The sequence below is a fragment of the Protopterus annectens genome, chromosome 2.part1 (assembly GCF_019279795.1).
Source record: "Protopterus annectens isolate FY-2018-M chromosome 2.part1, PAN1.0, whole genome shotgun sequence".
Taxonomy (NCBI): Eukaryota; Metazoa; Chordata; order Ceratodontiformes; family Protopteridae; genus Protopterus; species Protopterus annectens.
The window spans coordinates 1,422,877,270-1,422,901,061 of NC_056729.1; the positions used below are offsets into that span (position 1 = coordinate 1,422,877,270).

The 23,792-nt window shown below is 41.9% G+C and overlaps 1 protein-coding gene across 1 annotated transcript in view; it reads left to right on the forward strand.

Annotated features, from left to right (window-relative positions):
• Nucleotides 1-23,792, forward strand: part of ZFYVE28 (zinc finger FYVE-type containing 28) — a 2,243,904-nt gene that overhangs the window by 1,253,542 nt on the left and 966,570 nt on the right. Inside the window, exon 7 of the mRNA XM_044062894.1 lies at nt 17,705-17,806. Coding sequence (XP_043918829.1) covers nt 17,705-17,806 — 102 coding nt within the window. The remainder of the gene's footprint in view (nt 1-17,704; nt 17,807-23,792) is intronic.

Sequence of the window (23,792 nt, forward strand, 5' to 3'; positions counted from 1 at the left end):
ATTTTCATTCTTTATTAACCCCCCTCCTTCCCTGAGTCCAAGACTTCAAGTTACCTGATGAATATGTTCATAGGAACCACAGTTGCTGTTTGAGCTCCTGCTCTATCCTCCTCTTTGTGGTAGATAATTGTTTTTGGTGGAAAATGGATAAATAGTTGCAGCAAACTCGATCTGAGGTACTTTGGGGCAAGGAGGCATTATGGGTAGGGAGGAGGAGCCCAGGCTCGAGCTTCGAATTTCAAGCTATTGAAACGGTTGAGTCAGTTTTGAGGGTCGGAACCAAGACCCACAGATTAATGAAGAATGAAAATACACATTACAGATGGAATTGTGGTAAGAACATAACTTTCTGAACTTCTAATCAGTTCATTTCTTGTGAAGGTAGAAACAGAAGGACAAGTTCATAGGTTCATAGGTTCATAGGTTCATACTAGGCTATCTGCCCGAGGGCATTTAAGGGTTAGTTTTCATAGTTTTGTGGGCTTTTTTATGGGGAAGAACGTGTCAAGAAAGACTATTTCCTAGTGTTTGTGTGTGGTTATTACTTTTTGTTAGCCCCACCACAACAGAACTATTCCAGGCAGGGTCAGGGCTCATTCTGTCAGGGTCTTGGCTTCATTTCTGGGTTTTTGGACAGGTTTGTAGTCTGGAAGTATTATTGAAGCAAACACTTGGTCCTCTGTGCATACAGTTATAAAGCATTATCAACTACATTCCTTTTCCAGGTCTACAACAAGCTTTGCTAGGACCATTCTCCAGGGGCTTCTGAGCCCTCATTCTTCCTCCTCCTCTGTCATTCTAAGATATGGTAATATACCCATGTGGCTTAGGCTTCTACAGCACTGATCATTATGAAAAATATAGTACAGGTGTGCAAGTAAACTTACCATAACAGTCAGTATTTAAGGCTCACTGCTGCAGTAGACTCCTTCCTCATCTGACCCCTTTATTTTTGTGTGTGTTTTATGCCAGGATGTGGACATATTTTAGTATTGTACTTCCCAGGTCTTTAGCCTCCCTTTCTCTGTGGGCATGAACACTCTGAAGGACTTGTTGTCCAAAGCTTACTTTTAATTAGCTCTGCTCAAGATGACTAATGGTTTGTGTACGTGAAAGGTGCCCTGATGATTTGGAAGCATCCTTAACAGGATATAATCCATATAGCTTAGGCTACTTCAACAGTGATCATTTGAACATCTACTGTTATGGTATGTTTGCTTTCCCCTGTTGTTTGTCTTTTCAGCTTTTCCTAGTTAGGGGGTCGCCAAAGCGGAGCTCCAGACCGCTAATGATTGGCAGTCGATATTTATGGTGCCGAGTTGCCAGCCCGATGCCCAACCTTCAGCGAAGGCACGCCCATTCACTTATGTCTTTTGGAGGCCACTCGGCCGCAGGGAGGACATGCAGGCTCCACACAGAAGGCACTCCAACCAAGAATCGAACAGGAGAACCTCTTGCTGTGAGATAACAACGCTACAGCTGTACCACCACATCTATGCTTTTCCCAGTGCACTGGCCAAATTTTCAATACTAACTCTGGTCTCCCCTGAAAAGAGGCTGCTAATCTAGTGGGACTAATCCAGTCAACAAAGAATAAATACTTTTACATCGGACACAATTTTTTTAAATGTTATTGAACAGACACTTAAGTATTACTTTTTTGAATGTTAGTTATTGAGAATGTGATACATAATAGATGTCACTGTTTTAGGAAGCCAACCTTTTCAAATGGTTATTTATATTGTAATAGTTGCCTGCTAATGTAGCAGAAATGTTGTTTGGAAAAAGAACAATTTGTTTGACTTTCCAGGATTGTTTCTGAAGTTAATTAATTTCTACTAGAATTAGATATGCTCAAGTAAATGGTTATAGATAGAGGATATTCACATTCCTTACTGGAAAAATTAGGAGTTGAAATAGTAGCAGCATAGACAACTCTTGTTGACATTAAATTATAAAGGAAGGTAGTAGGGATTAGTGTGGTGATAACAAAATATGCAACTCTGGTTAAACAAATTGTAATGAGAAATTGGCCAGCTGCCTTTTGATCTGAAAATCTGAGAGGTAAGTTGTGAAAGATGGCTGTGTGTTGAAATGCTCAGCTCTCAAAATGCTGAGCACTGACAAACTGGAAAAAAAAAATCCAAAACTGCAGGAGAAGAGCAAATTTCAAACATCACTCTTTTACTTCAAACTTCTTTTTGCAAAGGGGCAAACCCCATCAAGACCTTGATGTGGGAGGTCGGTCAGCTGTTTAGTCAAGCTTTACCTAACAGACTGAAATGTAAAACACTGGAGTTTAATTGCCATCGTACATAGGTTACTTTTAACTAGCTGGCAGGGAACCGCACAAAACAGCTAACAGTAGTAACAGTCTGACCATGCAGGACTAATTCACCATAAAATTTATTGAGCGCTTTTGTCTAAATGAGAAAACACACAGGAAATGAAACATTTATAGAATATGTGCCATGCTATGTGATCAAAAAAACACTAGTAAATATTATTTCACTCTGTTGTGTTTCTGTTTTAAAATACAATTGATGGACACACGGTCATTTATAAAATTCAATTTGAATCTAAGATTTTTAGAAAGGTGATTTTTTAGTAATTGCTAAGCAATTGTTTCTACAACATTTGGGTAACTAAGTACTGTATTAGGGACTACTTCAGTTTTTACTAGTTGTGCAGAAAAAAATTACTTTTCTGCCAAAATATGTTGCTGGGATCTAGGGTCAGTGCTTTTGGTGGTTGTCCCTAAACAGTTTTACCTTAGACCTTGCAATTTTGTCAGGAGAGAAGACTGCAGTACTAAGGCTCAGCTACCCTCTTGTCAGACACCATTTTCATTAGAGGGATAGACCTGGGTCCCATCTCCTATGATGTGTCCCCTGCTGCCCCAAATTCGCAGGGAGAGAAAAGTTGTACTGGGGGCTTTGATCTTGATTCTGGCTTCCCCTTGATCTTGGCTGCTGATGAGTCCTTTTATTGTGGCCATATTGGGTTCCTTGGATCACTCATCATTTTCGCTTGATCCCACTGTTTCTCCACCTTTAGATGCCACTAAGGAACAAGAGGAAGGTATGTCCTCTGCAGCTGTTCTGCTGTCCTCTTTAAGCGTAAGAGAACTACTTGGGTTCGCATCAGATGGGAGTGGCCATTGTTCCCTTGCAGGGCTACTCTGAGGAGTTTCATTCTCTGAGAGAAGACCGATGTCCTAATTGAAATCAGTGTTGCAGTATTCATCACAGATGTGTTTTTGTCACTGATGTCCAGCCAGGGTACCAAAGCTTTACTGTCCTGAGGGTGTACATCCAATGTATAACTTCAGCTTGTCTACATGAAAGATGGACTTGCACATGAGATCCTCAGACTGTTTTGCTGCCAGCCCAAATGCGGGTTGTACATCCATCTGGCTGATTCACATTTGGTTGTTGGTACCATTGACTTCACTAATCATTGCCAGATAAGTGCCCCATTGGGGAACCTTCATTTTCTTATTTCTTAGAGCTGTGATTTAAAATTGTTAGATGTCAGCTAGGAAGGGTAATTGTGAGTGCGCTAGGCAGATTCTCTACAAGGATTTGCACACTAAGTTCCTTTTTTGTTTAGGCCTTCATCACGACTACAAATCCTGTTCTATTTGTCAGTCATGTATATCCAAGACCCCTCAGATCAAGATTTTCCTTGCTCAGTACCTTTCTAGAAGCCCGGTGATTTAAACGCCTATCTTAATCTAAGATGGGGAACTCTCAGAACCCCGACGTCACCCTTCCTCCTAAGAAAAAACTCAAGACACTTTAAGATTATTTCTAGTCCAATGACTTTGAGTCAGATGTACCTGCTGAGGTGGTTGAACCTATGGTACGTCTGATTACACCTCAAGCATTGGTTACCAAGAACCTGTTGAAGCTGGTGTGGTCCTTGAGGCCTTGCAGATGACAGATACTTGGACAAACTGCATCTTAACATTTCGGAGGGTCCACAATGGAATCCCTAAAGTCCTTGTATTGGATGAAGTTCCTGGTATGCTTATTGAAATGAGACAAGGCTGTGATCCTCCAAGGCTTGTGCAAGCAGATGCCACTCCAAAAAAGAAGAAACAAAATACATAGCATCTGACATTCTGTTTGCCTTTCAGAGAAAGAGTGGATGGACTTCTCCCAGGGTTTGTTTAAAGCAGTCACAGCCCTGAAGCCACCACCTTTTATTAGCCAGCTATCCCAAGGTACAACAAAAAAATCAAGCCCTGGATTCTTCCTCCTCTGAAGAGGATCCCAAACCAAACTCTGATCACTCTCTGAATTACTGATTTTCAATTCCACTCTCCTGAACAAGTCTGTTTGAATGAAAGGGACTCCCTTTTGCTTGACTCTCCTCTGCAAGAGGATTACTTTGTAGAAACCATTCAGAATATGATGAGACACTTTGAGTGGCAGTCAGGGTATATTGTAGAAGTACAAAAGAGGGACTACAGGCTTCTACAGATGGGTAACCTAGCTCCTTTACTGGTTTGCCAAGTTCTTGAAGCTTATCTTGATGCCTTCTATTCTTCTTCTGCAACACCTGACTCTTAACCACCTGCTCCTAAAAGAACAGACAGGTTTTATAAGGTCCCTGAATAACTTAAATACCTGTACAAAAACTCCATGGCCGACCCAACGGCAGTCTCCCTCACTTCGGATAAGTCTTTCACATTGCTTCCCACTACCAGTGCCTTCCCCTCAGACAAGATTAGCAGGGCTGTGAGTAGCCGGGATAGAAAAGTTATACATCAACCACATTAGCATTCAGGCCTATCAGTTACCAAACACAATGATGAAATGCCTGCTTTCTGTGTCACAGTCTCTGCATCAGGTCGTGTCAGAACCTCAGATGGCAGATTCTAAACAACAAATACAAACCTTTCTGTCCCAAGCAACACAAATAGGCAGACAAATTATCAAATACAGTTACGATGCATTGGATACTATGTCAAGGGTTGATGCCACTGGATCAGTGATTAGATGGTGTGCATGGCTCAGGGGTTATCCCATCCTTGAAGACTTCAAATCCAAATTCTTGATTTCCCCCTTGAACAATGATCTCTTGTTTGGACATCAAGCTGCCAACCGGACTGAACCCGAGCTAAGGGAGCTGGTAAAAACCGAGCACATTCCTGACCCACAAAAAAAATATATCAGAAAAAACTAGGAAACAACAGGTAACCAACTGAAACTCCAAAGACTGTGGTGATGTTCTTCATCTCACATTGCTGCAGTCATAACCTGTGGGTAGTCCGCTGTCCTCGGTCGGCCCGAATACCAAAGTGTTAGGCTGGCGTCGGTCATGGTCGCTCAGATCTGACGTCAGTACGCAGTGGTACTAAAGCGCATGACCGACGCCATATCCTCAGTCTTTCTTGCCGCATGGTCCGAAGCAGAAGCAGCATTTGCAAGTGCCGTTCGGCGTCCTGAAATTTTCGTATTCTGAGTTTCAGACCGAAGACCAAGTTGGGCTAAGTACCCCGTTGGGGAATATTTTTGTCTTTTCTTGCCTCAGTTTAATCCGGATGTCAGAAAAAGTTAATAATTGTATTTCTTGTGGGAAACAGATACCTCATAGGGACTACCACTCTCTCTGTATTCCTTGCTTGGGGCCTGAGCACGACGTAGTCGGGTGTCGCTTTTGCGCTATATTTAATAAGCGCACCATTAAACGCAGGTTAGATTGTGCTAGACTTGTTTTCGGTAAGCGGTGTAACTACAACATGCCGTCGGATCCTCCGACGCCCGCTACCGCTAAGAAGCGAAAAGATAAATCGTTAAAGTCTAAGCAGGATGAGTCGTCCGTTGCGGACGCCGGTTCTATGGAAACTACGGTTAAATCTGTGGATCCAGCCGAGGTTTCAGCTGAATCACAGGGGGAACCTTTAATCCTACAGGAATTGGCCTCTCAGGAGTTAGGTCAGGCCGAGGGGGCCTCTCAAGTTTCTGTAGTTCCTGCTTTACATAAGGTTGTTAGGCCTTCTACTTCTGTCACTAAAGCCCCTTCTAAGGCTAGACCTGGTCTTTCTGGCACAGGCATCAGCCCTAGTTCTTCGGGCTCTGTTCCTAAAAAACATATGCTGAAAATGGCAGAGGATTTGATTACTTTAATCAGAGGTTCTATGCCCCCTCCAGATAAGAGGCCTAGGGTGGAGACAGAGGTGGAGGGATTGGAGCATTCCTCAGATTACTCTGAGTCTTCTGCTGAGGACATTCAGGATTTCCCCCCCTATTCTGATTCGGATGCAGAGGATTCCTGTCCTTCTGCTTCTCCTCCAGAGGATTTTTCCTTTTCTGAAACCCTGCACTCCATGAGGGAGCATTTTAAGTGGGAAGGTCAGGATTTTTCAGATTCTCGTAAGAGGCTTAGGGAATTTTTGTTTTTACCACAACATAGGCCCTTGGCTATTCCCCCTGTTTTGGATGTTGTTCAGGATGTTTTTTCTGAAGCTTCCCTTAATCCTGATTCTTTACCCCCTGCCCCTGTCAAGCCAGACAGGTATTACAGAGTTCCAGAGGCTCATAAATATTTGTATAAGAGTCCTAGAGCTGACCCGGAAACTATTAGTCAGGGACCTAAGGGTGTCAGGGCTTCTGTGGTTAAGAATCCGGTACCTCTGGATAAAGATTCTAGGGCTTTGGATAGGTGGGGTAAAAAAGTGTATACCTCTTCCATGCTAGCTATGAGGGCTTTAAATTGCCAGTTTCATATGCTGAAGTATCAGAATTTTCTGTTAAGCCAGTTGAAATCTAAGGTAGATGCTCTAGCTGAGGGTATAGAGTGTAAGGAATTGCAGGACTTAGTTCATGCCTCTGATCAGGTTGGCAAGCATTCCTTGCAGTGTGGCTTTGATGCTCTTCAGGCTTCTTCCAGGGTGGCTGCCACTGGTTCAGTTATTCGTAGGCACGCCTGGCTTAAGGATCAAAATTTGTCAGAGCATGTTAAAGCTCGAATTTTGGATGCTCCCCTTCAATCTGAAGTTCTTTTTGGTACTCCTGTGGAGTCAGTTTTGAAGAAAATGGAAGACAAAGCTAAGTCCATGCAGACGGTTAAGGAATTTTTACAAGTGCAGCCCCCTAAGTTTAGCAGAAATTGGCCTGCAAAAGGATGGGCTTATCCTTCTTCTGATTTTCAGTCTAAGGGCAGATCTAGACGTGGTAGGGGCAGAGCTCATGCTCAGGGTTCTTTCAGACCTAGGACGTGGAGTTCTCCTGCACAATCTTCTGGTGAGGGCAGGGGTCAGCCTTTTCGTAAACAGACCCAATGACCTGTATCTCCAGCTGCCAGATTCCTCCTGTCTGGCAGCTCCTCTAGGAGGAAAGTTGGCACTTTTCAAGCAAAATTGGCTTTTGGTCACCCAGGACAAATGGGTGTTGGACATTATAAATTGAGGCTACAAGTTTTATTTTCACACCTTGCCTCCTTTCAAAGGCATGCCGGACGTACCTCCTCAGCAAAGGCTGGAGGCTCACAAACAGATTTCTTTACTTTTACAAATGGGGGCTATCCAGGTGGTACCTCCGTCAGAAGTAGGCCTAGGATTTTATTCTCGCCTGTTCCTTGTGCCAAAGAAAGGAAACACTTGGAGGCCAATTCTGGATTTGTCCATTCTCAATACATACCTAGACATTCCAAAGTTCAAGATGTTAACTTTGCAGCAACTTCTGCCTCTGCTAGGCAAAGATCACTGGATGGTAACTCTGGATCTCAAAGAGGCTTATCTTCACATTCCTATCAGGCCCAGCTGCAGGAGGTTCCTGCATTTTCGGGCTGGTACTTTTCATTATCAGTTCTCTGCATTGCCCTTTGGCTTATCTACTGCGCCCAGGGTGTTCACAAAGGTCCTGGCTCCTGTGATAGCCTTCTTAAGACTAAAAGGAATACAAATTTATCCTTATCTGGACGATTGCCTGATTCTTGCTCAAGACAAAGTCAAGTTACTTCAGCATCTACAGTATGTAATGGCAGTTTTAAGGTGCCTAGGGTATTCTGTGAACGAAACAAAGTCCAGTCTAGTACCCTCTCAGGACATGTGCTTTCTGGGTGTGAGACTGAATACAGCCTCTCAGATGGCTTTTTTGACCCCGGACAAACAAAGAAATCTTCCCCTATACTTCCAGCAATTATCCCTACTGTCCAGGCTGACTGCAAGGACAGTCCTTCAAGCCTTGGGGTTCATGGCATCTTGTATTCTGGTACTTCCCAATGCCAAACTGCATATGAGGAAGTTACAATGGTATCTCAAAAGTGTATGGACTCAACACTGCCACAATTTGGACACTGTCATTCAGATAATACCTTGCATCCAAAAGGAATTTTTGTGATGGGCTCAGGAATGTCAGCTAAACAAGGGACTCTCTGTGACCCGACCGGAGGCGAGTCAGATCTTAATGACAGATGCCTCAGACATGGCTTGGGGAGCACACTTCAATGGGAAATGGATTCAAGACACGTGGCCTCCCAGACTACAGCATTTGCATATCAACATGAAGGAGATGTTAGCAGTCCAATTTGCACTGATGGCTTTCAAGGATGTACTTCAACCGGGACAGGTGTTGATTCAAACAGACAACACGACAGTCATGTGGTACATCAACAAGCAGGGGGGAACCCATTCGTACCCTCTTTGCAGACAAGCTATGATTTTGTGGGAGACTGCTCTGAGTTTGCACATCACTCTTCAAGCGAGGTTTCTGCCAGGAGCACAGAACTCCTTAGCAGATGTTTTGAGCAGACAGATGGTGGATCCCCACGAGTGGAAATTGGATCCTCATGTATTTCAACAGTTGACAGTGGCTTGGGGAACTCCAGACATAGATCTGTTCGCTTCTCCACTAAATTTCCAACTGCCAAAATTTTGCACAAAGATGTTTCACCCAAAAGCTTGGAAAGTGGATGCTCTATCTTTCAGTTGGAACAACCTTCACGTCTATGCTTTTCCTCCTCTGCCTCTCCTTTCCAAGGTGCTCTTGAAGGTCAGACAGGACAAGCCTTGCATGATTCTAATAGCTCCAGATTGGCCACGTCAGCACTGGTATCCTCTGCTGAGGAGTTTAGTACAGGAGCCTCCTTGGCCTTTGCCACCAATTCCACACCTTTTGTCCCAGGCAAGCAATCATTTCCTCAATGTAAGGGTACAGTCCCTGCATCTGACAGCCTGGCATATTCTGTTTTAGACCCTGGGGGATCGCAGCTTCCTCAACAAGTTTTGAATGTCATATTGGAAGCCAGACGACCTAGTACTAGGAAAGTTTATGCTGATAAATGGAGGAGATTTTTTCTTTGGAGCACAGCAAAGAGCTTTGATGTTTCAGTGCCTAATTTGAGTGTTACACTACAGTACCTTACAGAATTATTAGACAAGGGTTTGTCTTTCTCCTCCGTGAAAGTTCATGCTGCAGCCATTTCTGCTCACTATGATTGTGACCCACCATTATTTTCTCACCCTTTGTTTAAGCAATTTCTTAGAGGGGCAAAGAACATAAGACCCCCACGTAGAGCTCCTACTCCTTCCTGGGATCTCAATTTTGTGTTGGAAAAGCTTACTTTACCTCCTTTTGAACCTGCAGCTACATCTGAGTTGAAGTTTTTGTCTTGGAAGACTGCTTTTTTGTTGGCCATTACGTCTGCTAGGAGGGTATCTGAATTTCAGGCTCTCATGGCAGTTGAACCCTTCCTGATATTCCATAAGGATAGGGTATCCCTGCATACTAACCCTACTTTTATGCCTAAAGTTGTTTCTAATGTGGCCTTAAACCAATCTATTCATTTGCCTACTTTTTATGCTGATCCCCAAAATAAAGGGGAAAAAATTTTGCATTCTTTGGATATTCACAGACAGTTACGCTATTATTTGAGCAGAACTAAAGGGTTCAGGCAGACTCAACAGTTATTCATTTCTTTTGCTTTGGGTTCACAAGGGAAAGCTGTCTCAAAGCAAACTATTTCTAAGTGGATTGGCCATTGTATTGCTTTTTGTTATTCTCACCATGGAAAGGATGTTCCGGCTGGGATCAGACCTCATTCCACTAGGGCTACTGCCACTTCTACTGCCTTTTTAAGGGGAGTAGCTACTAAGGATATTTTGGAGGCAGCTACTTGGAGTTCAGTGCACACTTTTACTAAACATTACCATCTCCCTCTTTATTCCAAGTCTAGGGCTGGGTTTGCCACTGCAGTTTTACAGGGCATGTTAGCAGCTCCTAATGCTTTTTAATTTTGCCAACCTCCCTTTACCTTTGCTTTGGGATTCTACCCACAGGTTATGACTGCAGCAATGTGAGACGAAGAACATAGTACAGTTTTGTACCTAACATAAATGTAGATGTTCGAGGATCCACATTGCTGCAGTCCAATTTTCCCTCCCTCCTTCCCCTCTGTAGTCTGGGGTTGCTGTGTTGTTTTTGGGGTGATTATTTTTTCCATATTGGTGGTTGGGTATTTTCTATTTTTGGCTATGGCCTTTTCTTTTTAGGCCTTCTGACATCTGGGGCAAGAAAGACTGAGGATATGGCGTTGGTCGTGCGCTTTAGTACCACTGCGTACTGACGTCAGATCTGAGCGACCATGACCGACGCCAGCCTAACACTTTGGTATTCGGGCCGACCGAGGACAGCGGACTACCCACAGGTTATGACTGCAGCAATGTGGATCCTCGAACATCTACATTTATGGTAGGTACAAAACTGTACTTTCTAGGCTGTGCTACCAGGAAGAGTTTACTAAACTGAAGCAGCCCAAAGGCAGGGTGCAAGTTTACAAGCAGCTCTGGCATAGATATGATTAAAGAAAGCAGCAGTCTATCTAGTCCCCTAAAATGATGGAGAAAAATGGAATTGTATCAGGTGGGAGGGGAGGAGAGGAGAGAACCTGTCTGCAGCTCCCTGGTTAGTGTGCATGCTATGACCTATAAGATGTGTACTGACAGAGTTGCAAGAGTATTTTATCATCAGCTAGTCCCAATGGAGATGACCTACGTTTTTGGTGTGAGTTCACTATTCCTTTTCTTTTTGAAATGGATTAGTTTGCTGTACCATGCATTCAGCACTATCGGGTTTCATCTCATATCATGCATTCCGGCCCCAAAACCCGGACCACACCACAAAAGGAGAGGGTGTATCCATATTCATCAAGGATACCCACACCTCCAGGTTGGTGGCTACGCACGAAGCATCGGAAACCATCCAGGTGCAATTAACCATAGGCAAAACTGCTCTACAATTTGTAGCATGCTACAGGCCACCCTCTCAAACTCAGTAAACCCACACAGCCTTCCTGAAGACACTGGAGGGTATAAATGTATCACCAAACACCATCATATTGGGTGACTTCAACTACCCGAATATAGACTGGGAACATTACTCAAGCCCAAACTTTCTAGCCCAAAGGTTCCTGGAGTTCATAAATTCAAATGCCATGGAACAACTAGTCACCGTCCCCACAAGAGGAGAAAATATACTAGATCTCATCATCACGAACATGGGGACAAAATGCTCCACACGGAAGTATATCCCTCATTGGTGAGATCAGATCATAAACTAATCTCACTAGAAATCCACATCCCGCCCCCACCCCAAACAAAAAAGACCACAGTGAAGAACTTCTCTAAAGCAAACGTCACACTACTCAAGACAGGTGTGGTATCCTTCAAGGCCCCTGAGCCAATGGAAACCACAACCCAAGCTGCGGAAGCCCTTACAAATGCCTTCTATGAACACCTTCAGGACTGCATGGATCAGGCAATCCCAAATAAAACCAAGACTCTTTCCACCAGGGCAAACGTCCAGTCTGGTGGACCCCAGCCATAAACAAACTTTACAGTAAGAGGAGAAAGCTATTACATGATAGAGCAAAATCCCAAAAAGGAAAGGCATCTTTGATCAGCACTAGCAAGAAACTACGATCCCTCATAAAATCATCCAAGGCCAACTTTGAGAGAAAAATTGCCATAGATTCAAAAGACAATCATAAGGCCTTCTTCAGCTATGTCAGAAACCTGGGTGGAAACTCCCAGATATGCTCAGAATTAGTCCAAAATGATACAAAAATCACTGAACCCACAGACATTGCCAACATACTGGCAGACAGGTTCAGCGCAAACTTCACCCCTCTCCCCAAAAGGAGAGATAACTATCCCAACTGAGAGTAGCCTCCCAGACATCTCAAATGCGCAGGTGAAAGCTGCTCTCTCTAAAGCTAAAAACACAGCATCAATGGGACCGGATGGGGTCCCCGGCTGTGTGCTACATGAACTCAATGAAGAACTAAACCCGCACATAAGGCAGCTGTTTAATCTTAGCCTCACCACAGGATATGAGCCCAAGGAGTGGCGTACGGCAACTGTGGTCCCACTCCACAAAGGCAGTGCCTCTATGGACCCTGGTAATTACCGCCCCATAAGCTTAACAAGCCTGGTCTGCAAAGCTATGGAGAGGATCATAATGGAACTCATAAACAAGGACATAGGGGACTTGCAGACCTTGGACCCAACCCAGTTTGGCTTTGTCAAGGGCAGATCTTGCCTTTTGAACTTGGTCGACTTCTTTGAAACAGTCACCAAGGCCATTGATGAGGGAAAGGCAGTCCATACAGCCTACCTTGACCTTGCAAAAGCTTTTGACACAATACCCCACTCGGGTATTATAGAGTAACTTACCAGCTTAAATGTAAACCCATATGTCACAAGATGGGTTGCAAACTGGCTAAAGGACAGAACCCACAGGGTTAGAGTTGCTGGAGCCATGTCAGACTCCAAGCCAGTTACAAGTTGAGTCCCACAGGGCTCAGTCCTTGGCCCCCTATTGTTCAGTATCTACTTCTCAGAAGTACAGGCAAACATAGGAGGACTATGGCTGACAAAGTTTGCGGATGACTGCAAACTGGGTGCCATAGTGGATAGTACATCGGATACAGACATCCTTCAGAGGGGTCTCACGGAAACTGATAGCTGGTGCCAGAGCCATGGCCTGAAGTTAAACGCAAAAAAGTGTATAGTCATACCCTTCGGGAAAAACAAGGTAACCCCAAGCTACCATATAGGCGGCAACCCACTAAGCACAGAAGAGGTTATCAGGGACCTGGGGACCCAGGTTGACAGTGGCCTCTCGTTTGACGCTCACGTAGCTAAAGTGGTTCGAAAGACCTTCTACTTTGCCCACCTGATCATGAAGGGATTCACATCCAGATCAAGTGAGGTCATTGTTCCCCTGTTCTCTTCACTTATCAGACCAATGATCGAGTACAATGCCCCATTAGGGATGTATCTCACCCGACACCTGCAGCAATTGGAGAGACCCCAAAAGTTCCTCACCAAAAGGATAAAGGGACTCCAAAACCTGTCATATGCTGCCAGACTGAAGAAACTCCAACTCTATTCAGTTGCATACCGTCTGCTCAGAGGTGACCTGTGCCTGACATACAAGGCCATGACCAACCCGGAATTAATGGACATGCTCCACCTCAAAAAATCCAAATCCACCAAAACCACTAGAGCAAGAGACTTAAACCTTAGCACGGATATAAATAGGACGTGCTGGAGGGATAGATTTATCACCCAGAGACTCCCCATGCTGTGGAATAAAAGCCCGGTCCATGTGAGGCAGAGCACCTCGCTGGCTCTGTTCAAGAGAAATCTTGACCGGTGGATGGGAGATCGTAGGTTTACCCCGGGAATCATCTCTGTGTCACTACTGGACAGAGGCACAGCAAACTAATGGGCACAGTATTTCTAACATAAGGGGCGGCGTAAGCCACATAACTTTGGGCTAGGCTTATAAATGCCCTAGGGCAGTTAGCCTAGTATAAACCTATAAACCTATGAAACAGGAACTAGCTTCTGGGCCCGAGTAGAGGGGGAGGGAACACTTGGCAGCTTAAATTTGTAGAAACGTTAATTGTGAGCACATTACACCAAGAGACGTCTGGAGTTGCATGAACTAAGCTATACTTAAAAAAATAAATAAATAAAGACTTAGAGCAGAACCAGGACAGACCCACTGTGAATGGAAGTTGCATCCAGGAGTCTTCCAGAATTTGATTAAGCTGCAGGTTACCTCTCAAGTAGTTCTGCTTGTCTCCATTCACAACAATTAACTACTTCAGATGCCTTTTCATTTCCATGGTTGGTGATGTTTCTGTATTCCTTTTCACCCTTTCCTCTAATTAATGATGGTTCTTTTAAAGATCCAGAGGGAATTTCCAAGGATAATTCTGGTAACTCTGCTTTGGTCCAGTCAACAGTGGTTCTCCGTTCTTTTGAAAATGATCAAGGGGAATTACCACAAGCTTCCTTACAGAATGGGCTTGACTCGCATCACACTGGGGGGGCGGGGCGTTGTTACAGCCTAGCTTTCAATTTCTTAAACTCACTGCCTGGGTGATGAGAGTTTTAATACCTTTTAGGCATCTATTTTCTGAAGAAGTGCAGAAGGTGTTAAAGGAGGTTATGAAACCTGCTACCATAAAATTATATTTGGTTAAGTGGGAAATATTTTCTGGTTAGTGCCAAATCAAGAACTATGATCCTTTTAAAGCTGAGATACTTTTGATTCTTCAGTATCTGTGTGAGTTATTATCCTGTGGCATTTCTTACTTTTCTATTGATACTAACTTCTTGGCCTTTCCTCATTTAACCATAGATCCCACCCTTTTCTACCTTGCCTCAAATTAAATGATTCTTCAAAGGAGTTTTACATATTCGTCCACCTAGAAGATAGGTCTTTTTGTGTTCTTAATTTTGTACTGGAGAGATTGACACTTCTTCCTTTTGAACATGATCATGAGGCTAATTAGCTAAGAAGGGTATCTGAGTTATGAGTTGTTATGTTGATTCAATCCTACTCACCTTTCACAAAGATTGGGTAACTTTAAGAACCAGTCCTTGTTTTATGTCTAAAGTGGTTTCAGAGTTTACAGTGAACCAGGCTATTCATCTCCCTGTTTTCTTTCCAGAACCAAAAAATAAAGGAAAAAGAATTCTAGATGCTGTGGATGCCCACAGGCAACTTGGATACATTTAAAGGATAAAAACTTTCAGGAATTCTAATTTTTTTTTTCATATGAAGGTAAGAAAACAATTACAATCTGCGTCCAAATGGAGTCTGAAAATGGTTGTCCTGTGCTACTACTTTTTTATTGACATCATAAGTAGACAATTCCAGGCATAGTCAGGGTTGACTCTACAAGTGCTTTAGCTACTTCTGTGGCATTTTGGAAAGGAGTGGACTTAAAATATTGTAGAGGCAATAACTTGATTAATGAAAACACATTTACCAAACACTATAAGCTGGCTTTTGACAAGGCCTAAAGCAGGCTTTGCTAGGACTATTTTCCAAAGGCTCCAGGACTCTGATCCTTTTTCCTCCTCCCTTTCCTTCTAAACCCTGGTATTCATCCCATGTAGCTTAGGCTACTGCAACAGTCCTCTAATGATGAACATAATGCAGCTTTGTAATTAAACTTGCTATAGTAATATTTATTTATCCTTTTTTTTTATTTAACCAGGTTGCTTCCAGTAAGCTAGTGGAGTCTTTTAAAGGGAAACCTGAGAAGGTATTTCTACTGCTGGAAGAAATTTGGCCAGGGCATCAGGGAACTTATCCTATTCTTTTCTATGGGTGTTGTGAGACATTTTACATCCGAGCTATCACCAATTCAAGTGGATAGGACCTTGGATTAACTTCTTATCCGAAGGATAAAATGGTCGAATAGATAACTGTTGCAGTACAGACACCCTCCTTCCCCCTTTTTTGTGCCAGAGTGTGGGTTTTTTATGTTCCTTTCTTTTCTTTGTACATACCTATCTCTCAAGACTCTAGCCTCCCTTGTTTTGAGGCAAGAAAACCTTGAGAATCTCGTTGCCTAACTACTGTCTTTCATACTGCTGTCCTCAGGTTCTACAGCGATTAATGCAGGTGAGAAGTTCCCTAAAGCTTTTGAAGCTGGCTAGTCTATCCGACTCATGGCAGGAAACATCCCATATAGCTTAGGCTACTGCAACAGTGACCTAATGGGACATAACACCTTTGCAGTAACTTTGCTTGCACAAATGTAATGTTGTAGTTAAAAAAGCTAGTCTTCATTTCATTGCATTCTAAATGTTTGAGTCTGAGACTTTTATTTATTTGACATTTATTAGACTGCGGTAGCGTTGTCGCCTCACAGTAAGACGTTGTCCTGTTCGATTCTCAGCTAGAGCGTCTTCTGTGTGGAGACATGCGTGGATGGGCATACCTTCGTTGAAGGTTGTGCATCAGGGCTGGCAACTCGGCACGTAAAAATCGACTGCCAGTCATTAGCAGACCAGAGTTCCGCTGTGGCGACCCCTAACCGGGAAAAGCCTAAAGGCTCAACATTTACTGGGAAAGTTTGACTAGGCATAGATTCCATTTTTAGATGAGCCCCATGTATAAAAGCTACAATTTATGGACATTTAATACATGTACAGTAATTCACAATTTGTAGTACAAATGGGATGACAGAATTAAACTTCTTTAATTTCAGTTTGCACAATCTTATTAATTTACCTTTGTTGATAGCTAGTAATTTTCTTGTAACCAGAATGAAAAGTGTCATATCTGGCAGGCTATCATATCTGCTGTTTCACCATCAGCAAAATTAAGTAGAATGCTTTGCTACAAATTGTGCATAAATTTAGTCTCACACATTCTATCTAAAAGTTCAGACTTAAATTTATATGAAAAAAGAAAAGATGGAATACATTACAGTGGGCTTAGTAGATCATTTTGCTTTGGACATGTCTATTTTTGGTAGATGTAATTTTGGATAATGAAAACTTAGACCAAATTCCATATTTCTTGCAAAGGGGGGAAATTTAGCAACCCATTTTCTAACAGTGTCATGCATCATAAAATGTTTAGAGGATCTTGAGTGCCTGGTTATGTGCTTTTCGTTGAAACTTGGATCATAGTTAAAAGAAAATGAGGTACAACTTAGTTCTACAAGTATGTACTGTATCCTTTTTGGATGCTATATTATGTGCATATATTTGGAGTTTGCGGTGTATGGGTTGCATGATCATTAGTTGTTAGTAATAGTTAGCAAGGTAATCTGTAAATACAGTGAACAGTCCATATTCCTGCAAATACTCAGCCTTTTATAATTTCACAGGTTCAGATTCTAATTTCCTTTTATAGCTGAAATATGTGCCAGTAAAATGTTTCATGGTACTTCTGCTTAAATATATTTTTAATAATAACAATGACTGACAGGAAATGTCATAGTGTGAATTACTTACTGCTTCAAGTACTATGGATTAAGATAATACATTTATGCTTCATTTTTTTGTAATCCTCATGAAGTGCCAAAGCAAGTGCAGGCATATGTGATAAAAGTAAATGTGTTAGTTACTACTTATATACTTGTAAGGAAGGCAGATAGTAACTATCATCTTGAAGCAGTACATTCCTCTAAATGTGTATTACTGTCAAAAAGAGCAAATGCTGTTTTTCTGACTGTTTTGGAAGTTAAAAGCTGTTTGGCACCATTGGGTTGTAATTTATAAAATATGGTCATTAACATGGATTAGTGTTTGTCATTTTCCAGGAAGCTTTTATAAACAAGTCCCTGATTCAGAGGGTTTAATTAAAAAATCTCACTACTTATGGATGTTCAATGCATATTAACAGAATCGTAATCTGTTTTTTTTTCTACATTGTAGTGGTTTAGTAGTTTATCCCGATGGACCTTTAAATCTGGATCATAAACCAGAAGACATGTCTGAGCTTTTTAGACCATTCCGCACATTACTGCGAAAAATACGGTAAGCAGATGCTTTTTATTTGATTTTATTTTTTTAATATTTTTGTATTCTTGCACATAAGTATAGTACATTATCTGATCAGCTTAATGATGAAGAGGTGTAAATCTCCCTTACTATGCCTTAGGTGACCAGAATTTGAGTAGTGGCTCAGGTACTTGAAGGAGCTGGGGAAATATGAGTGAGAAATTATTGATTTTGGTGTGTGTGTGTGTGTGTGTTTTTGATTCTTTGTTTATGGAGGAGGGGCTTCTAGGGTGAGCGGGAGCACTAGTGGAGTTTGGGGCAGCCAGGCCCACACTGTGAAGGTAAAACCAAGAAGAATCCAACATGGGGAACATGAAATTCCCCTTGGGGACAATAGTGGATTCAGAGGGCCACCAAGAAGGGGAGAGGGGTCCTCCCATTAAGGTGAGTCAGCCACTCCCTGGAGCCAACAACCTGACCCTCTGCTAACCACCCAACTGTCGATGGAGAATGGATAGGCTGATTGGGATTCCCAAGTGGGGATGAATGGGCTATTGGGCTCGTGCCCAGCCGGGGAATGTCTGGCTCCTGTCTTCCTGGAATGTATGGACTGATTGGGTGTTGGTAGTGGAGGCTTTGGTAAGGTCCTGGGAGGAGATTTAAGAGATTAAAAAAAAAGACACTTGCACACTTGCACACACAATACTTAACATTTACAGTGAGATGTTTGATGTTTAGTACCCAAAAACAGTATGTAATTTGTGATGTGTTCTTGTCTGTTCTGTACAATACTTTGTAGCAGCAGTTTTCTGCTTGTGTTCCATTGCTCTATTTTTTTATTTTTTAATTATGTACCATCCTTAAAATTTGGTATAAAAAGTAGTGAGAAATTGTGATGACCAGTGGCAGGCTTTGCAACAGAATATTAAATCTTACTTCTACGGGTCATGTTTAATTTGCTGAAGCTTGTCTCTCCTTTCTGAGAACTCTGTACTGGCAGTTCTTCAAATATTTGTGTGGCACTCCTGCTTCAAGGATTTGCATGGTACAGATACAGTTCTTGCTGGTACATTCAATAACATCACCTCTTCATATTAAAAGGTACTACCTCCTCGCAGTTCCACTTCTCAAAGTTTTTTTTTTTTTTTTTATTGGCCACTTATGTAGTTCACGTGTCAATCCTGCTTTCCTTTGTAAGAACATTCCTGAACTATATTATGAAAATCCAGCGAATAGCCCCAGATCTGTGGCATAAAGGGATGGAGCCCTGCCTGTAAATGAAATGCCAAAGTTTGATAAGTTGGACAGGTGCTGGAAGACCTGTGTAGGAGTTTGGGAATGAGTAGTTTTTTTTTCCTGCTTGCCTGCTATGGGAAGACAGGGTTGAGTTTTTGCCTGAGATTTGACATGGTCCTGGTGATGGGAGTCCTATAATCTAATAGAAAATAGCAGATTTCCCCTAAGAATTTGACATTGACAGGGTCAGGATGGAGCTACCTGATGCTACATGCTGTGATGTACATGGTGTCAGCAGCTCCACCCAGTTAGGGTATTGAAAAAAGTCCCCTAGTGTGCAGAACAGTGTGTGTGGAGCTGCTGACTGCTCTGCTTCAAACCACCTCCACCATTGGTGAGGTCCCAAGTCCAGGGAGGTAGAATCACCAAAACAGTAAAATGGAGCTATGGAAAAAGCTTCGGGACAATTAATTATCAGCTGAAATACATGTAAAGGAGACTGAGAATAAACACATTCAAGTGTGTGTGTGTGTGTGTGTGTGTGTGTGTGTGTGTGTGTGTGTGTGTGTGTGTGTGTGTGTGTATATATATATATATATATATATATATATATATAAATATATATATATAATATAGATATTTATGTGTGTGTGTGTATGTATATATATATATATATATTTATATATATATATATATATACACACATACACACACATATATATATGTGTGTGTGTATGTATATGTGTGTGTATATATATATATATATATATATATATATATATAATACATACATATATATATATATATATATATATAATACATACATATATATGTGGTTCTCATCTAAGTGGCTGATTGGCACGTTTATAGAATGGTTTTACAAGTGATTTACTGTTGTCAAAAGTATTTACTTAAGAAGTGGAATTTTGTCAGTGTGACTTTTTCACAGATTTTTTTTAATTGGCGTTGTGTGTAATGTCTAGGTTTTAGGTTTAGGTTTTTGTCTGGGTACACTTAGGTTTTGTGGAGTGGATCTGTATTTAGTGCTGAGGGAATTATTAAATGCCATATTCTCCTTTCATCAATATATGTTTGTCTGAGATCCATGATAAGTGTGTAGTGGAGAATCAGAGTATTTTCCCTAACCCTGTTGATGTGCGATCTCAGAGGTTGGTGGATATATAAGTTGCTTAGTGTGTGGAGACATTTGAGAGCATGCACTCCAGCAAAAATGTATGTTGTAAGATTGTTTTTTGCTAAAACTTTGTGTTGGGGGAATGGTATAGTTGTGTTTTTTTCTTATTATTTTAGGTGTATGCTATTTAATTATTGTTTTTTTAACATGTTTAGAAGTTGTAATCAGTAGTAGGTATACCGTATTTAGTAGGTTTTGTAAGTATGTAGTCAATACCGGTGTGCTTTGATATGTATGATTTTTGATGTACTTTTATGTGGTGCTGTTCAGTTATGTTGCTGTTAAGCCAAAGACAAATGTATGTGTATAATATGTTGGTATAGCATACAAACACCAGCACATATATTAACATGCACATACGTATCTATATTTACATTTTATATGGATATAGGTGGATACAGATTGATGTTTACATATACGTGACTGTGTATACATACATATATATATATATATATATATATATATATATATAAAATTCAAAGTTGTGACTTCTGTACTACACACAAACCCAATCCTATGTGCAAGCAGGGAGGTGTGCCCTCCTGTACCCCCCTACTTAAATATACTAACTCCAATGCCGCACTACATACACAGACACACGAAACACCACCAAACAAACTACATCCCCCTTCGCACACACACACACACACACACACATCACAGTAACCAAACACACTAACACACACTACAGCCCCTACCCAAAACCCTTAAAACATAAACACCTGAATCCATGAACACAGCGCAACACCAGAAACGCTAATTAAACATCTCTGAAATGTGGGATTTTTAATTTCGTGCTTTTGGGTATTCGCTGTTTTAGCTTTTCCACTTTATGGGCTCGAGATTCAGAAATTCAAGATTTCAGGATTTCGAGCTTATAAATTGTTTCTATATGTGTGTATGTATATGTGTATATATATATATATATATATATATGTATATATATATATATATATATATATATATATATATATATATATATATATATATATGTGTGTGTGTGTGTGTGTTTGTGTGTTTTATATGTAATGTACAATGCCTTCTGCATGCCCTGTTGATTGCCAGGTCTGGTGCCAATGGATGGAGCTTAACAACTAGCCCTGTAGTGTATGCCAGTGTTTGATTAGTCATCTCAGGTGAACAGAGAGGCTGTGTGCCTACCTTAACTTCATCTGGGGCCTCTAATGATGGAGCTGCCAGTTCAGAGATGGACAGGATTGCCCTTCATGTGATCTCAGGCTGGCGACAGAGAGGAATGAGAAGTCAAGATCAGGAAGTTAGACTGTGGCCACAGCCTTGTTCCATAGGTATTTCCATCTTCTCATTGGTCTCTGGTCCCTTGCAGATATTGAGCCCTGCTTTGGCTAGCCAAAGGTCAAACTTTAAGGTGAGAGATGCAACTCACTCCCAAGCAACCACATCTTGAAATGAGTTTTAGGGGTTAAGTGCAGGCCATCCCCAGCATTGATGGATGGCATAGATGGTAAGCTCATACAGAGCATCCCTGGGGAGTTTACTCTACCTCATGAAGGATGCAGTCTTATCAGAAAGAGTTGAGCAAAATCCTGCAGACCTGTCAGCACTTTTTGCACTTCCTTTCTGCCTTACCCCTTTAAACCACCCAGAGGCATACCCGTTAACTTTGCTCAAGAATTCTAGAAAAGCCAAAAATAATACGAGGAGTGGGTGAAGGACCAAAACCAGGGTCAAATTTTAAATAATATTCTAATTAACTTAAAATAGTTAATACAGCAACTAGCCTTATGTTAAGTTCCACTTTCTGAACAATAAGTAGTATGATAAGTAATGTCTGGTATTACTAACTGCAGTCCTCTCTTATTCACCAGAAATTTAAAAACATGACAAGGTACAGGGCAAAAATATGAGGCAAGATCAGGAACATTCTGCAAAATCAGGGAAATTTTGAGACGTATATAAACAGCTTGTCGGATGCATTGTGGGGCAGGACTGTGTAGATGAGGAAGTACGTAATCCGGGAGTGCCTTCTGATATTTTACAAGTCCCATTGCATACTTCTTGGTCTGTGATGCCACATTCATTGAGTACTTTCTGTTATACTAGGGATTGGTTATCTGCTCTTGAAAACATGTTTTCTGTTTGAGAGGAGCACAGGCCAGTCCTAGAGTAGGTTAGTAACTGGAGATCTTTTCTCTCCCCTTTTGTATCCTCCTGGACAGGGAAGTAAAAAAAAAAAAGTTTTTGGCTCTGATTTTGAGAAAAAGTGATTACTTCCCCTACCAACACCTCTCTGGATGTCTTTTATTTAGGGAAACTGTACTTATGAGGTTCTCATAGGTTCATAGGTGTGTACTAGGCTAATGGCCCTGGAGACTTTACAAGCCTAGCCCATAGCTCGAATGTCTGCAAGTGTTTATTTAAAGTACTGTTTATTTTAAGTACTGATTTAAGTAGTGCTTATAGGTTCATAGGTAGGAACTAGGCTATTGGCCCAAGGGCCTAAGTAAGCCATGCCAACAAGGTTCCCTGGCTTACGCCACCCAAGAAAGTTAATTTCCTTTGCCCCTGTCTAGCAGAGCCACAGAAGTGATCCCCGGGGTGTATTTCCTATTTCCCATCCACTCATCAAGATTTTTCTTGGAGTGCTAATAAGGAGCTTTGCTTGAGATAGATGGGTAGCTTGTTCCAGAGTATAGGAAGTCTCTGGGACAGGAATCTGTCCCTCCAGCATGTCCTGTTTATTGTATTGACAAGGTTTAGGTCCCTAGAGCATGTAGCTCAGGGGGATTGTGATTTCTTTAAGTGTAGCATGTCCAACAGCTCTGGTATTTAACATAGCTTTATATGTTAGGCAGAGATATCCTCAGTAGGCGATATGCTACAGAGTAAAGCTGGAGTTCTTTGAGACGGTCAGTGTAGGGCATCTATTTATGCCAGTAATCCTCTTTGTGAGGTACTTCTGTGGCCTTTCCAGCTGCTGCAGATGTCTTGTGAGGTACATTCCAAAAGGGTTATTGTACTCTATAATGGGTCTAATGAGTGTCGAGTAGAGGGAAACAGTGACCTCTTTTTTCCTGGATGAGAACCCTTTTGTGATGAGATGTGCCACATAGAAGGATTTCCTGACTACTGTGACGATGGGATTATCAAAGGAGACACTACTGTCCACCTGGGTCCCATGGTCTCTTATCACACATTCGGCGTTAAGTAGACTGACATTTATGTGGTAGTTCATGGGTACAGAGTTTTTACCAAAGAGGATGACAGTGCACTTTTTGGCATTGAGCTTGAGGCCATGCCTCTGACACCAGGCATCTGTCTCAGTGAGGCCCTTTTGTAGGATGTCCACATCATTTAGGGACTCTACTATGGCTCCTAGTTTGCAGTCATCTGCAAACTTTGTTAGCCAGAGGCCTTCTGTGTTAGCCTGTACTTCAGAGAAGTAGATACCAAACAGGAGAGGTCCCAGGACTGAACCCTGTGGTACTCCACTTGTCACTGGTTTGAAGTCAGATTTGGACTCTGCAACTTTTACAGTGTGGGTTCTGTCAGTGAGCCAGTTGACAACCCATCTTGTGATGTACGGATATATACCTAGTTTAGAGAGTTTAG